Source organism: Atta colombica, unplaced genomic scaffold (assembly GCF_001594045.1).
Source record: "Atta colombica isolate Treedump-2 unplaced genomic scaffold, Acol1.0 scaffold12, whole genome shotgun sequence".
NCBI lineage: Eukaryota > Metazoa > Arthropoda > Insecta > Hymenoptera > Formicidae > Atta > Atta colombica.
The window spans coordinates 7,199,313-7,217,204 of record NW_017259206.1 but is presented as its reverse complement, the minus strand read 5'-3'; the positions used below and the strand labels follow the sequence as shown (position 1 = coordinate 7,217,204).

The window sequence follows — 17,892 nt, the reverse complement described above, 5'->3', positions numbered from 1 at the left end:
CTCTCTCTCTCTCTCTCTCTCTCTCTCTCTCTCTCTCTCTCTCTCTCTCTCTCTCTCTCTCTCTCTGTACACTCTCCTTCGCGTACACACTTATGTACATGTATACATACACGTGTGAATATATATACGCGCGCGCGCGCGCATGTGTGTGTGTGTGTGTGTGTGAGTGTGTGTGAGGGGGGGGGTATGTGGGTGTGTGTGTGTGTGTGTATGGGTATCGTAGCCGGATGCCTTCCATAGTTATACCACCGCGCCAGTCTCTCGGTGCCGGCACCGTACTCACATTTCGTCCGCGTATAAACTAGAGAACCGCGCGCCGAGGTGTGTCCGTGTGCGTTGCTGTACACGCCGAGTACATAGCACGCCTAGACCATTTTGCAGCGTTCCTGCCATTCTAACATCCGTGTTTCATTAAAAGATCTCCCAGCCCGACCTCTCGGCTGCGCCGTAACGACTGGCACTTCGCGTAAGACGGACCACGCCGATGTGTACACTCGGTGTCTCGGAAGTAATCTCCGCGTTCTTGCGGCGGACATCGGTCCCTTGACGATCGTGTCGTCGGCATCGCGTCTAATACCGCAAACTTCCTTAACGAAAGAACACACTATGTACAACGGAGTTACGGAATAAATTGTACTACGATTCATAAAGTTTGCTTCAAATCGTCTCAAGATATGAAATGCAATTTATGAATTATTTATTCAGATTCTTTTGGTTCTAAGCGCATTATACGCGCGGAGATTGTATCGTATATTACTGTATCATATTTTTTATGTCGTGACGATATCTGTTGTGACATTGACTTGATGAATGAAGATAAGCCACAATCTTGTTATGCCTTGAAAGCGCGACATATCATGATGGACGTTTCCGTTTTGCATTTTGCACGTTATTGTAGAAAAAACATGTAATCGAGATTGGGTAGTCTAAGATCAATATACACTGCGAACGCAGCGTCGTTGTGCAATCGCTTAGAAATTCATTGTGCGATAAAACCGCATGCGAGGACTATTAAACTTGTTGCTCTTCGGCTCGACTGTAATGGAAATGAACAATGGCTTGGTAATACTTGAGAAACTGTATAACCGAAATTGCAGTTCTCAGTAGTACTTCAAATATTCTTTCAAATCACATCCATTGTTTCAAGTACCAACGTTTCGCTCTATAATAATATATGTATAGCTATATTTTAAATTATAACCCAAATATCTAGATGCGCTGTTTTACTCATTTGAATAATCTTGAGATTAATTTAACCCTCTGCTGACAATATGAAATTTTAACTTTTTCATCAGCAATAGAAATCTTTGAGAAAAGAATAATTTTTTTATTATGTTTCAGATTATATAAAAATCTGAAAAAATTTTGATATACTTAAATTTTAACGAGTTTTTACTATAATAAAGTCGGATTGTATTTTATTTATTTTTTACAGATTCAAATTTATTTATCAAAAATCACAATCAAAATATCGATGACGCCTTTAAAGGCGCCCATATTGTTAGCAGAAGGTCAATCGTATGATTTCTCAAAATATATGTCACGGGGAACCGGGATTCTTTTCGGTGACTTTATTGCGGATTTAACGTGAGATCCTTGTTTTTCAAGTCCGCGGGATAAGATTTCGCAAGGATTCGCGCATTTCACAGGGGGTTGACGAACATGAATGTGGCGGCATAGTCGGTAATGCCCCCGTAAGGGAGTTAACAGTAATTCCTGTCGACCGGGGGCCCGTCCCTTTCGACATTTACGACGTGTTTTACGCGATCAAAGCAAGCCGTAACAATTATTGGGCGATCTTGCGGCCGTAAAATTTTATTCGACCCCCACAGCTACGGAGCAAGCCACCCCCATCGCCGTTTCCAATCGCGAACTAGGGGGGGATGCTTCATGATCTCTACTTCCTAGCTACAAGTTTTGTTTCTTGCACGGCTAGAAGATTATCTATTAAGTGATAAATTTGAATTGATTTCAAGGTTCAATAAATCTTTGTGAAATATAAGATTTATAGGCAAAAATAACATCGCATTGATAATTCAACATTAAATGTTACATCAAGATGTCGGCAATTTCATATTAAATATATTATTTTTAAGAGCGAGATTTATACTGCAAGGCAGTCGAGGAATGAGGCGCCGAGCATTCTCGGGAAGCATATCTTCGCACTTATCCCGTCCAGGTGGCGGAAATCGATGGCCGCCGGCGATCGTTCCGGACACCCGGTACGTCGGGCTCTGCGCATTGTGTACATTTGGCCGCGTTTTCGCGTCGAGTTTTGATTTACGGGGTTGAAGGAGTACGGGAGGCAGGAGGGCGACCGCGATGAACAGGAGGAGAGTGAGTGTTCCGGCGGAAGTAGCTAGGAAAAAGGAGGAAAAATAATAGGAGGGAAAGAGGGGTGGCGGTCGAGAAAGTTGAACGGGCGGAACATGGCAAAGATATGGTCGAGCAAATTCAAGTCGTAAGATGGAGAAATAGAGAATGGGGGTAAAAGAGGGAACAGGCCACAAGGAGGATGGCGACGACGACGTCGATGTTGGAAAAACATCGCGGAGCGTTGTGAGCGAAATACCATAGTTCGCGCGCGGGATCCTTTTTTGGATGGCGAAAGCACGGAATTGCCAGAGCGCGAAAGAAATCGCCAAAAAGAAGCTCTTCCCTCTCCCGCGAGCAACATAAAGCGGGAGATATACGCGCGAACGAGCGCCGAACTTCGCAAAACATTGTTTTCTACGGACAGAAAGAGAGTTTCGAGATTCGCTCGACCGAGAAGTCCCGTTCTCGTCGCCTCGGCACCCGGAACTTCCGCGTCGATAAATCCGCGATCAACGGGATACGTAAAACGATGAGTATGACAGGGAGAGGGTAATTCGTTGGCGTGTTTTAAGGCGGAAGAAAATTTTATACTTACGAAGATGAATATAAATTTCTCAAAATTCTTCACACATTAAATTTTTATTTTATTCACTTTCTATTAGAATGTATTTTACACACGTATGAAGTTGGTCCCCTCTAAAAAATTAATTTAACTATAGCTCAAAGTTTAGTAAATTTTTTCTAGTTCACATATATACAGATCTGAACAAAAATTTTTTTGGATCCTCAAAGTGATGAAGATAAAATTTTTGCTAAGATATCCAAATTTTTGCAACACAGTTTATCATGCTTTTCTACACAAATATTTTAATAGTCCAATAAAATTAATTTTAGCTGTGTGTATGTCTAATTAAATTTTTAGATACTTCAACAAAATCGTTCTTTCCGTGTGATTTCGATGAAGGATTTTCCACCGTGCATTTAAACGCGCGTTTATTGCGTGCGCTGCTTTATTTTTTTTTTTTCATCTCGACATTCGAAACCGGCACGCGAGTTAGCATCGCATCACATCGTCTCGAACAAGCGAGGACGAGTCTCGAAACACGAGCCTGCCATCTCGATTTCCTTCGTAAATCAGGAGAGCTCGGTATATTTTTACGGCAGGGGCGTCGATATCGGATCCCAGGGGGGCATAGACATTGGCGTCTTTCTTCCCTCCTCTTTCAGTTCCCTCTCGGAAAGCGAACGTATCGCGCTCTACGCCTGGGATTCACCCTCGAATTAAAAGAGCAGCCATCTCGACCTTCCCTTTTTCCTCCCCCTCTTCTCGTCTTACCCCGCATGGATTAGGGAATGAAGGTGTGAGAAAGGTTGCGGGAAGACGAAGAAAATAAAGAAATAAAATTAATATTATACATGAAACGCTGAATTAGCCATATTAAATATATAATTTTATATTAAGTACGGTAAAGAAGATGCATTGAAAAAAAAACAAATTATATTTTGCATAAATAATTTTAATAATTTTTTTTTAATAATTTCTTCCAATTTTGTGCATCTTTCTAATTTACAAACTATTAACTTTAACTTTAATAATGCTCTCGTCATCTCGCTTTTATCGCGTTTGCATTGTACATACCGATACATATCTAATGACGTCTTCGGTATTCTGACGTTTTTCCACACCTCGTTTCCACATCCGCGTTAAAATGGCGACAACGTTGTAGAGAAAAGCTGCCCTAATCTCGCGAACGACGCCGGGTGTACGATAACTCAGACCATCCTAGCGAGTCTTATAGCGGGGTACCAACCGGTGCTCTTAAAATATGCAAGAGAAAGAGAGAAAGAGAAAGAGAGAGTACGGACGGCGTCCACGTGCGACGAAACACAACCCTCGGGATAATTTAGATTCGTGGAGCAAAGCACAGCAACAGAGAAGACCAGTGGCAGAACGTCGGCAGTGTGTATTGATCTAAACGGGAACCCGTGAAAGCAATTAAGATAAGGCACGGTAACAAAGGGTTGTCGGCTGCTATCCCGCTTTCCGCGGTGGAAAACAACACGGTGACGGCGGATAGCGAAAGGAACAGACAGGGGTACAGATATACGTGAAGGAGGAAATACGAGGTCGATTCTAGGATGTTAAAAGGCGATCGAGAAAGCTCGACGTTTATTACAAAAGCGGGCCATGGCGAAGGCAAACCGAGGTTTTGACCCATGAAATTATAATCCGTTTGTGATACCTAAAGTTGCCTGAGCTACTGCTACTGTGCCGTTCGCATTCATTGAAGCGAGTTATTCGTTCGTCTGTTCCGTCGCTTGCTCACTCGCTCGATCTGGATTCGATTTTAAACATATAAGGCAATTACTATTTAAAATAGTCTCCGATGATAATAAATCTAATTAATGAATAAGAGGTTATTCCATTTTTCTATCGAAGCAGATCTTTGTACTTAAATATTTCTGTGTGAATTTATATACACATACGTATCTGATTCTGCGAATTGTGCGACGAAATCCTTTTTACGCTATTTGCAGAAGAAAATGCAATCGTGAATAAAGAAGATAATATCACATATTAAATTGACAAGTAATTTAATAATTTACATACAAGAATATCTACGATTCGCTACTCGTCGTAATCAAAGACATTAGTGTTAACATTAACGCGTTATTTTTCAAGGTTTTCTTAATCATTTAAACGTTTTCGCGGCATATAAATTAGTCGTATAATTAGCCTGCAAATAGCCTTCTCTTCAATAAGGTGTCGTATTAATATACTTTATTCGCAAACGATCCTTGAGAACGATGATATTACGTTTTAGCAGGTATGAGTTTATATACTGGGTGTCCTATATACAGATCCGCGCGTCGTACACGTGTCAATCGTAGAGAAAGAGAGAGAGAGAGAGAGAGAGAGAGAGAGAGAGAGAGAGAGAGAGAGAGAGAAGGCAAAGGATAGCAGGAAAATGTGGCAGAAAGACAGAGACGTGGGGAGCAACGAGAGCAAACGGCTCGAGCAGACCGTCTGAGTCGTAAAATGTTAACTGCTAGTAAAACTGAGTTTACGCGCTTGTAAGGACCCCCGCAGGAGGCTGCTGCCATCCCTGGCCCCTCTTCTGCTTGGCAGCACGCAGAGTCGCCCCTTACACCCCCTAATAGCCAGATTATTGCTCGTAAGCCAGCCACCCCCGCCGTCTGCCCGTCTCCCGCGTGAATACGAAAATAATTCCGAAAGAACATTTAATTTGCACGTTTTCTTAGACTCTTTGTTATTAGATACCAATAATAAGGGAACTAAGTACCGTTGCCATCTGACTTTCGAAACATGGTACACATAATACATGTATGCGTATACATTTGATATCAATTCAACTGACAGTTCTATTAACCCTTTTGATTTTCAATTTTTATCACGAAAGGGAAAAGAAAGAATAAAAATTGTAGAAGACACTAAAGTCATCTAAACGGATAAAATATCAATTTATTTAGCTCAAATTCAAAAGTGAGTGCAATTATCTTAACCTTTGTCAGGTTAGTTAGCTAATTAAGTATACTTAAAGTGTAAAGTTACATAAAATATTACATAAAATATAAGTTACATAAAATATGTATTATCCGGCGCTAATTTAGCTCCAAAGTTAAATTTCACGAATATTTTGTCTATTTAGTGACTTCAAGACACGGTTTTTGTAATTATAGAATGATTATTATTATATGCTGTGGGATTAATTTTTTCTTCTTTCTTTCTCTCAAGAGTCTTTCTTTTTTCCACATTATGTTATAAATTATAATATAAAATAAACTTCGATTACAAGGATTAAAAATGATATAATCTTTTTTCATAGATAAGAGGATAAACATTTATTTCTACCTTAAAACGAGCGCTCGTATCAGCGATCGAAATTGCTTGGCCTTTTAACTTTCAATGGTGCAAGTTCTTCCGCATCGCCGTAAACCGGCATTTTATTCCACCGCCCTCGGCGAGAGACGCCGTCCAGAGGTTTTTCATTTTTAATTACCCACAGCGCCGTGAAAAGTTCTCGGCACTGCACGAAAGTTTTAATGGCTGCGTTGACTGTCGTTAACCCCTTCTTAAGTCACCCGTGGAAGTGCCACGGAACGTGCTACGATTTCGAAACTTATTTGACTTCATTCTTGGAGCTCGTTTGATTTGACCATATCTTTCTTCACCGTGATTCAATTTTCAACATCATTCATTTGAAACGTCACTGAAGGAATAATGAATTAGCGTTCAATCCAGAAATAACAGATTTGTTCTGATTTTTCGAAATTAATATCTTATTTTGCTTTTTTCTGTAAAAATATTTTCTGTCGCGAAAACAATTAGCTCCAATAGGTTTTTAAAAATTCAGAAATTACGAATAATGCAATTTTTTATTTGAAGAAATGTTTCCCTGTCATTTAAAGCGACATGTCTTCTCTATAGAATCCCCCTAGAATCTTGCCGAAGAAACAGAAGTCCAGCCCCTCTTTTCCACTGGCATAATTGTTACACTTCGTATAAATGCATTAGCTCTGCGCATTCATTTCACGCCTCCGCGAGTCCACGAGAAGTTTCGTTCCTCTTTCTTTCTTTCTTTCTTTCGTCTCTCCGGGGACTTTTTTTCGCGAGCTGTGGCGAAAAGTGGCGGACGAGAAAAGTTTTCAGCGAATTCAAGTAGCGACTTGGGCAATTGCAAACGCGAATTCATTCATAAAGTCACATCGAGACCGAAGGAAAGTACTAATGTGAAATTATTGTTCGAATTTTCTTGGAGAAACGTAAGAAATAATATTAAAATATTTGCAAAAAAAAATTGATGATAAATATGAAACAATTTTGTCATAAAATTCATCTTTATATTTTCAAAGATAATCAATAAATTTTTTCAAAGTTTTTACATTATCTTTAGATACAATTAGTTTATATCTTTTATTGTATCATATATGTCGTAATTTGTCAAGATTTTAGATTGACTAGATATAATCTTACTATAAACAAGGTCTATTTTGTATGCCAGTTTTCCCTGACGAAGAGATTCCTCTTGACGCTTCGTCAAAGAAGCTGAGAGTTTCTTGTTTCGCTTGCATGCCAGTATTTGCCTCGGGTGAGGATGCTAACTGTCGAAGACGACAGGGTTAACATCTTCGTGGTGGCAGGGAGTTTCGCGCGAGGATAGTAGGAAAACCAGGGGATGTACGAAAGGCAGAGTATAGAATGTCCCTCGCTCTGCGATTTTATGGGTCGTCCAGCTCCATCATGCGCCATAAAAGTACAATAAAACCGCTGTTACACCGTGGAGAACTACCCGTTCTAAACCACTGTGTGCAACGGGCCCTTAAGACGAGAAGAAGAACTGACGGAGACGCTTGGGGAGACGACCAGAGGCAAAATTGATTCTTTTATGATCGACAAACGCGCGACCCCGAACTAGGATCGATTTGCAAGCAACCCATTTTATTTTTACGTGAATACATACAGATGTATTCCCCTCTATCTCTTTGAGATTCTTCAAATCGAATTAATCGTTCTAAATAATTCAGAGTATAGAAGTCACGAACGTAAAATACACAAGAAACGTGATTTCAAAAGTCACAGTTCTGTAAAATAATTATTCTAACTTAAAATTATTTTTTTCTACTCTCTAAATCTGAATCAGTGGATAGTCACTAATTGCTATTCAGTGGCATGCTTGGTACTGCTAATCAATAAAGTTCAATTAAAAAAGGAAGAATGTTTGAGCATTATATAACTAAAATACTGATATTTGCATGTTAATTTCAATTTTCCAATACCATATTCATTGAATTTATGCACTAAAACAAGGTTAGTTAGATCACATAATAAAGATCAGTCAGATTAGGGATCTCACATTTCATCCACTGATTACCAATGGCACACTGATATTAATGTGATTATCCGCTGATTCAGGTTTAGAGAGATAATATTATATTCCCCTATGTATATGAATATATTGTAATTTCGACGCGCTTTCGTCTGTTTTCAGTTTTATCACTGAGAAACACGCAAGAAGAGGAGCCGCCAGATCCGCAACTAATGAGGCTGGACAACATGCTGATCGCCGAGGGAGTCGCTGGACCAGAGAAGGGCGGTGGTGCGGGGGCCGCTGCATCGGCATCCGCGGCAGCTGCGGCTGGTCCACCCGGGCAACCGGACAACGCGATCGAGCATTCGGACTATAGGGCCAAACTTGCTCAGATTAGGCAAATTTATCATCAAGAACTAGAAAAATACGAACAGGTTTGTATAAAGAAAATGTCGAAAAAATATTATCAAGTGGCTTAAAATATATTTCAGCTTTAGCTTTTACGAGAGAGAGAGAGGACATCGTGCGCTTTTTGTGTATACCGGATTTCCGTCTGCAAATTGCATAATGGACACTCGCGTTTGGTTCGCCGAATTTAATCTTGATGAATTTATAAATGTACTGCAAACGCAAAATGGCCAACCGACCCATTAAGCCAAACGGGTTAAGTTTAACTCGCGTATTGATTTTCGCAGCGCGCGGCGCCGCAGTCAAACATTTTTACGTTTGCGCGCGCGACGTCGCAAAATCCCCTCTCACTCCCTCTCACGAAAATTATTCATTCCAAAGAGAGAGAGAGAGAGGGGGGGGGGGAGAGCGAGAGATAGAGCAAGCGAACATGCTCGCTTTATGCAAATCCCGCTTATGAATATTATTCGCCGCGAGCGAACGGCGGCAGCCCATTATCGGCGCCATATCGAGTATTGAATTCGGGTCGCGGAATTACATCGGTCGTTTTATCGTCGTCCGACTTTGAGAGCGCGAAAAAAAAAGAAAGAGAAATAAGAGAGAGAGAGAGAGAGAGAGAGAGAGAGAGAGAGAGAGAGAGAAAAAGCGAACTGAAAGGCTGAAATGAACTCGCGGCGCGTAAACGAGCGCCGTTATTCACTCTCGCCGAGAGAACTCTCGGTGAAATGAAAAATTTAAACGCGTAACCTCGTGGTTATCGTCGAGATCCGGCGGCTGACAAATTTCGGCCATCCCGGTGCGCTATCAGCCCTCTCGATTCTACCATCGATAATCTCTCCGCTCGTGAAATTCAACGACGTCAACGCGAATTTATCGTCCGCCGACGATCTCGCGGTCTCGTTAAGGTTGCGTAATATGCTGGAGCGAATTCTCACCATAATACAAACAACGATCACAGGCGGTCACGAGTCCGCGCGATAAAACGATCGATCGAAAATTCACACTGTAATTCTGCGTAATCCACGGGTATTAGACGGTGATCTTCATTAATAACGCGTTATTAAATCGCTAGTGAGATGATCGTCGTAATCAAGCGATTTTCACGGCACGTACTTTCACGATCTTCTACCAAAAGGAAAGCGTCAACAATTCCCTTGCGGCGTGTCATACATATACAGGGTGTCTCAGGATTAATAAGAGGGAAAGATTAATATTTTAGGAGATGACGATATATCAGTCATTTTGAGCAGAAATGTTTATATGAACGTTTATATCTTATTCTGAACGGTTTCCGATAGTTTGAACAGTGGGATTTTTGCAAATTTATTATAAACTTTAAACACGTCTCACTTGAATAATGGATTATTAGAAAATGTACGTAGTATTTCTTTTTTAATGTTGTGACTACAAGTTCAATCTCGAAAATCGTTCAGAAGACACGTGCCAAAGGGTTTGCAGATTATCGTCATGTCGTGATCCATAATGGCATTAGCCAGTGGATCACGACACTGCGATAACTCGCAAACTCTTTGACACTCCTGAAGAAAATATCCGTGAAAGCTTTCAAAAAAATAAGACACGTGTTTATAAACATTTTTACTTAAAGTTATTTTTCCCAGAATATTGACCTTTCCTCTTGGAACATCCTATATACATATAGATTTAAACAGATATTAAGGAATCTGTAGGCCTATTTTGTAACTCTTTAACGACAATTTTATTGTACTAGTTAGGGATGTCGTTACGCAGGTATTTTACATTGTGAAAAAGCTGCGCAACGACAGTATAAGGATACCGAACTGTCGTTAAAAGTAACAGAATAGGCCTACCTGATGTCTGTTTTACTGACGAAAATACCATTTTTGTTCCACACTAATTCGTATTAGTTTCACAGAATCCAAATTCCTTTTTCACGAGTAAAATACAACACGTGCTAATGTATCTGTTTGACACGATTCTATCGGAGTCTGGCAGTCACGTCAGCATTCTCTTAATGATTCTCGATTATGACGGAAACGCGTGTACTTTTTTTTCTGTACGAACGTTTAATGGCGACTAGCTCGAAAGGGGGACTGATAAGACGGAGAATGTTATGCACGTACATTCGAGAGAAATGACTGCCGTCGAGCTGGTCTCGGCTAGGGCGACTCGCGTGCTAATGAAGCGGCTCGCGCTAAGTAAAATCTCGCGTGCCGGACCTTGCCTGTATGTCGCGTGATACACGGGTTCTTTCAAGAGGACGCAAATCACTACGTCGAGATATTGCCGCGCTCCGACGGAAATTCGATGATGTTATCGCAAGCAGTTTCATTAAGAATTTCCCCCTCGGTCGCTTCCTCTTGAAATCGCTGCCATGACCCGGTCGCGACGCGACGTGGCGCGCCGCGATAATTCGACGCGACAGGACAGTTTTGACGTTGGATAAGACCCTTGTGAATTTGGTGAAGTAAAAGTAAAAAGTTCCTCAGTCGATTAACTCGAATAAATATTAATTAATAATGATCAAAGCTCTCAAATGCACGTGACTAATTAATAATACATATAATAATCTGATATATGAGTTAAATGGTCAAAGCGCTTTCACGAAACATTTCACGAAATTATTACGTGGGAAATTTTCTCAAACGGAATTACGCTGACTCTTGCACATAATTTTACTTTTAATTAATTTATTTGGAAAATAATTCAGCACGATTTAGAGATAGCTATCTGTGCGATTATCATACCGTCACAAGGCAAAGTCGCATGGCGATTACAAAATCGCGCGTACTCATCACCGGTCGTGTTCACATCCCTTTTTCACCGGCGGGACAGATTACCGGTCATTCCGCTTGACATACGCGCGTAAAAGCCCTTACATTCGCATGACGTCGCGCGTAATCGGCTATTTTTACCGTAAATAGGGCCCGCTCATCGGCCCCAGGCGCATAACTCTTTTTAACGCCGCTCGCGTTTTCGCCGGCAGTTTTTCCTTGCCGCTCGCGTATATACGAGTACGTTCGCTCCCTGCGGATGTATAGTCGTGTGCATGCACACCCACGCGCGCACGTGTGCTTTAATTGCCACACCCGCTTCGACCCCATATTTCACCGTGTGTCAGCGGGCTTGATGTTTCCCCGCGGTAAACACGCACAGCCCCGGAGGTCCACCGACGCGGTGGCGCATTCGTCAGGGTCGGATTAAAAGGGCATACTGTATTTTCGCGCAAAATGATTTTGATGTCACGCCTCGCCATTAATGGCAGCAACGTCGCATCCTTTTATTTTAGAATGTTGGAAGAGCCGTTAACGCCGCGTGCGTTGTTACCATCTTTCGCGATTTAGTCGAAGCTGGAAGCGCGTTTATCTCGCGTGGCGAGCCGTCGCGTCGATGCGGAAATTGAAGATTACAGTTCTTGGAAAGTAGCAATTCGCGCTCTGCCGTCGTCGGTGGAAATCGTAAACGATGATTCGTGACCGTCTTCTGGGATACGCCCTGGATCCGCCCCTGTAACGCGTGCGTGGCTCTTTGTAGCCGCAACAATATGCACGCCGAAAACATATGCATTCGCGTGCACTTTGCGATGCAACTCGTGCGTGCCGAGGGTTGGTCCGTCGATAAACGGGGCCGTTAACGAGTTTTAAATCTTCTCCCACTTTTCCAATTCTTTTTCCTTCCTTTTCCTTCCATAATCTCTTTCTTAATTTCGAACGGACTTACCACGAAATTGCCATTTGTAACTTAAATTATACGTGAAAGAATAATGAGTGTAACGATAGTTTGTTAAAGCTCTCTCCCGAGAAGAAAAGAACTCAATTGCGCACGGTATAATCAGAGGAAAATTTGCTAAAACGTACGATATAAATATTTCGTCGGATCCGAAAAGTTCAGTAATTGGTTTAGTTAGCGGGCCAACGTTGTCAGGACAGAAAGTTCGGCCATAAGCGAAATTTACTATTCAAATTCGGTCGACTCTGCTGCATTAGGGTGAATGTCTGCCTGACTATGCAACATGGCGTGACAAGCACGAGAATAGAACCGCATCGGGTTTTACGAGATCGCGTGATCACCGCCAGCAAACATCGTCTCTACCATGAATTTCGTCGGTGCATGCCCGCCTTTATTTTATCCGATTCCCAACTCTGATTCCGACCGCGCGCACCTCGGACTATTCCTGTATTGTATCTCGGGAAAAGCAATGCAGAATGCATCTTTCGTTTGCGGGAGGAGGGGGGCGGGGATGAAGTGCGCTTTTTACGCGCGCATAAATATTTTGTTTTATTGCCTATGCGGCTATATATCCGTTCGATGAGCCACCGTAAATCGTATTATAAGTATGATAGCAGAATGTAAATATCTTCCGTAAATATCTTTTGAACTATTGCCATAATTTGAGAGAAAAAAAAGATGATCCCAAACGGGCGGGTAATATTTTATTGAACGAAACAGGATCTCGGAATAACTTGACTAAAAGCACGACATCTTTATGCTCCTTTAAATAAACTAATTAAACCGTCGTGTTATTTATTGCGAGGAATGAAAGAAACGGTAGTGTCTCAACGAAAGCGTTCAGTGGCTCTTGGCGAAGCGAATTTTCTCACGGCGCTCTAATTTTACTGCGACACGCTCTATTAATACAGAGACGCGTATTGCAAGAATATATAGCGGAGGCCAGCATGCCTGGCTTCGCCAACGTTATGGAAATTCCGACGTGTGCATTGCTAAATATACTGGCGCCTGCTCTCCTTCTCTTTCTCTCTCTCTCTCTCTCTCTCTCTCTCTCTCTCTCTCTCATTCTCTCTCGTCGCGGTTATTCCCGCGGTTAGGGAAACAACCCGGAGAGAGTTCCTGATGGTTGCATAATCGAATTTATGCTTGCGGCTGATTTGTATCGTGGAGAGTGGCATAGATCCTAGCTATTTTGTAATTCAGTTTCTATCCCAAGTGTCCAGATTAAACCAACGTCATCTTCGAAGGTGAAAAATTGGTGAAATGTTCGGAGTATATATGGAAATGTCCGGAAATATATGGATGTCAAGAGTCTCAGAAATATAATCCTTGAAATAATCGAAAACATAGATTAATTCTTTCCTAATTCTTGTGAATGACTGAAAATCGAATATTTTATCTTTAATAATCTCATCTATTCAACTGGTTCAACATAAATCAAAGGATTTTTATTATTTGAAAGAATTTATGAAGATCCCAAAAAATATAGTTTGCCATTTATAATCGGTTGATCTTACATGACTCAAAGAATTTTTATTACTTGGAGGAATTTATGATAATCCCAAAAATTAGTTTGTCGATTATAATTGTGTATAAAATCTTGTATGCTTCAAGAATTATACAATAAATTACCGTAACACATTGTGTCAAATCCGTCTTGACATAGGATTGCAGAAGGTTAATATTGTCGATTCTCAGTAGCATAAGAACTTATCAGATGATAGTATCATTTACTCTGAGACTTGAAGCGTTTCAGAAATTAAAGGAAATCAGTCCGGAGAAATGTGACTGGCTTTTCCATCCAATTCAGCAACGTTCCTTTCGTTCTTTGCACCTTCTCCCTCTTTCTGTCCCTTCTCTCCCCTCTCTTTCTCTCTCTCTCTCTCTCTCTCTCTCCGTCACGTGCAATAGGGAAAAGACGGGAACAGGGTTGATCCACCCCAGTTGAGTCCCGCACGAAGAAAGGAACGAAGAGGAAGAGAAGCCGCATAGTGGATCGAGAGAGGAGAAAAGAGAGAGGGGAGTTCGTCGGCGGAATGGAATCCATTTCGAAATTGCAAGCCACCCTGTTCGATCCCCCTTTCTCCACTGCCCACCCTCCATATCCTGACACCCTCCCGCGGCCTTTTCCTGGCTCCTTCCCTCAGGAAAAGCCACTCCCCCTGCTCGACTCACACCGCCCGTCTCGCTCTCTATCTCTCTGGCTCGCTCCCTTTCGGGAGACAGCGTGCTCGCCTCGAATACTGATATCGAGCAAAGTCCTTTTTCCCTTAAACCGAGCAGCCACCAGGAATAATGCATTATACGTACGCGTCCTTCGTCTCTCACTACCTCTCTCGCTTCGTCGCTCGACTTTTCCTCTCATGTTCTGATCATAGTACTTTCCTTCGTGTCTTGCTAGTCTTAGCTCTCTCCGCCTTTCATCATGTCGACGAGCTCGAAATGTACTCAAATTTGCTCTGAAACAGTTTTATATTTTTAATTAACAGTTTATCTCGTAATGGATGTCTTACATTAGATTCGACGCGTCTTCTGTTGAATGATTAATGGTTGGTAAAACCCGACTTTGTCTTTATTTGTTTTAGGCTTGTAACGAATTCACTACTCATGTAATGAACCTGTTGAGGGAACAGAGTCGTACCAGGCCGATTACGCCTAAAGAAATTGAAAGGATGGTCCAAATTATCCACAAGAAGTTCTCCAGCATCCAAATGCAGCTGAAACAGTCCACTTGCGAAGCTGTGATGATCCTGAGGAGTCGATTTTTGGATGCCAGGTTCGTGTTGAAACAATAATACAAGTAATGATAAAATAGATATACAAGTGATATACAAGTGATGACAAGTAATACAAGTAAAGATGTATATAAAATGCATTCCATTTATTATCATAATCATTTTCATGCCTTTTGTATATCCAAATTCGCAGCAATTAACATGAATCAACATGAATAATTTTTGTTGCAGACGTAAAAGAAGAAATTTCAGCAAACAGGCGTCCGAAATTCTGAATGAATACTTTTATTCTCATCTTAGTAATCCCTATCCAAGCGAAGAAGCCAAGGAAGAGCTCGCACGAAAATGCGGAATTACCGTGAGTCAGGTATCGTCCATTATCTTTTCTTATATGTATTAGACGATGAACTTTTGTAACTTATAATATTTGGCATCATCCCATGGCTTTTAATTTTTATAAATAATTTTAAAAAGTTTTTAAGCTTCTTCTTTAAAGAAAATATTATGGCGCTGAGTAAAAAATATTTTTTTAAACACTTGGATGAAAAAGAATGAGGTATATTGGACGTGCGTGAGAACTCTTTAGCAAATTGAAATGAGCACGTATCTTTATTCTATTTGCTATCAGGTGTCCAATTGGTTCGGAAATAAGAGGATACGCTATAAGAAGAACATCGGTAAAGCGCAGGAGGAAGCGAATCTGTACGCAGCCAAGAAGGCAGCTGGTAAGTTCCAACTTCGCTAAGTGGGTGTCCCTTTACGAATTTGCTTAAAGCATGAGGAAAATTTTGTAATAGTAATCACAAAATTGATAAAATGTATGAATATCTCCGTGATTGGAAAGCAACATTTTGTTAATGAAAATCAGAAACAATTTTATTTTATGAATGACAATTTATAAAACGTTTTCTAAAGTGCTATCTTTTATGTTGCTACCATTATTTTTATCTCTCAATGCTCTCCCGGACTTATTGCTCTTTTGGTTATATTGGAACTTCGCTGAGGAAAAGCGAATTAAAAGCGAGAAATGTAAATTGTTCTCCTGTAAATTGAAGTAATTAACAGACAAATCGTGGTACATATTTTTTCTCATATTTTTTTAAGCATTAAGCTAAGAATCGAGATAGAGGAAGTCTCATTACTGTAAATCATTAGACGACTGAGTTACTGCCTATTGTTCGGCGCCGCAGTGACATTATTATTGCAACCGTTGATGAATCGCCGACGAAGAATAAATCTAGCGTTTGTTTTCTTTGGCACGTGATGCTTAGAAGAAACATCTTCGTGACTAAAAAATTTTAAAAAATTTCTTGTTTTCAAAAGTTGCGAAGCACATATAGAGCTAAAGTTTTCGTTTCATCTTTTGGGATGGACTTTCTCATTTCATCCTCGCTTACTATCTACTTTTGTTTTTCACCACCAGCCTCGAAGGCGATAAGAATTCCTTTTTCTCGTAAAAATTGCAAGAAAAATTCCCGATCCCATTCCGAAATTCCACGGATTCGTGGATCTCACCCTGGTCGCAATTACGTGCGCTTCGCTTAACTACCGAGGCATCTCACTTTATTTCGGACGCGCGAGATATTTTTAACTCACCAATTATACTTGGGAGAGAAGGGGAGAACACGAGTCAGATGGTGAGAGAGGATGGGTGAGACGCTGGGGTACGATGGAAATTCCGGGCTTCTCGCATTTCTTTCAGCACTCTCTACGTTTGTCTTTCCTCGCCCACGTTTGCGATGAAACGACCCGCGGTCCTCTCGTAATTAAAGAAACGGAATTCTAACGACCTAACTCTGCGAAACAACGCTTGTCTCGAATGGCGTGAAGGTTTTACAAGCGCGGAATACTCTACTGCAGAAGCCGCCGGATACAGTTCATACAAATCTGAAGCAAAATATGAGAAGGCTCGGATATTGTTGGAGGAAAAAGACGAATCGAAATTATTAATACATTTACATTTCGAAGCAATGATATATTATATAAGTTTAATTAGCCTTTTTATATCGTTCCTTAAATATATCTTTGCAATAATTTAGACTACGATATTACGTTTTTCACGAGAGCCAAAAAGAAAGCATAAGCTCGCGAGACACGAGAGACAAAATCGCTGTGGCTTAAAAAGAACTTAAAAAATCGCACCCTCGAATTTTGTATGCACCGCGATTGTTTCTACAGCAGCTTTTGCAGGAGCATCGCCATACAGCATGGGCGGTGCCAGCCAAGGCACCCCGACGCCGATGATGTCGCCGGCGCCACCCGGAGGACCGCAGGACATGGCCGGATACAGCATGGGAATAAACGGCAGCGACTACGGTTCGCAGCCGTACAACGATGGCTCCATGGGATACGATCCCATGCATCAGGTAAAATTTACGTAGTCTCTTAGAACGCTCACTGTTGCGCGATGTTTCCTCATTAGCCGGTTCTGGTAGTCAATGTCGCTCGCTTTTTGGAATACGCATTCACATTTACTAAGCATGAGCTTATCCTAGAATGTTATGCACACTGTGTGGGATTACGCTGTGGCTCGGAAACGCACTACCTCTGAAAGAATAGCCGAGAGTGAATCTGATCAATCTCCGAAGACGAAGAAAGGAATTGTAATGAATTGAATGTTCATCTATTCGAATGATCGACTTTTATTGTGACGAAAACTTGCTCATGTGATTAAGTTTATGAATTTGAACTTTTATTGACAGAAATCATAACCAAATGTTTTCCTCTGGTCTTAATAAGCTTTGAATGTTAAAATATAGACAAAAAAGATATATTTTTTGTTTGCCCTGAGAGAAATAATTTTGTTATAGGAACCAATCAAGGGAAAGCAAATGTGATATTTGATAATTAAAAAACGATCGATGTGTTATGATTATAAATTAATTCGTCAATGT

The 17,892-nt window shown here is 41.0% G+C and overlaps 1 protein-coding gene across 7 annotated transcripts in view; it reads left to right on the top strand.

The window, feature by feature from the left end:
• The window catches only part of LOC108694420 (homeobox protein extradenticle), a 51,767-nt gene that overhangs the window by 21,306 nt on the left and 12,569 nt on the right, over positions 1-17,892 (top strand). For 5 of the 7 annotated variants that reach the window (XM_018203898.1, XM_018203893.1, XM_018203896.1 and 2 more), the window contains exons 3-7: positions 8,328-8,581; positions 14,849-15,039; positions 15,230-15,365; positions 15,627-15,723; positions 17,177-17,364. In XM_018203898.1, the coding sequence (XP_018059387.1) occupies positions 8,328-8,581; positions 14,849-15,039; positions 15,230-15,365; positions 15,627-15,723; positions 17,177-17,364 (866 nt within the window). The remainder of the gene's footprint in view (positions 1-8,327; positions 8,582-14,848; positions 15,040-15,229; positions 15,366-15,626; positions 15,724-17,176; positions 17,365-17,892) is intronic. The other 2 variants (XM_018203899.1, XM_018203894.1) reach the window with 1 other exon arrangement.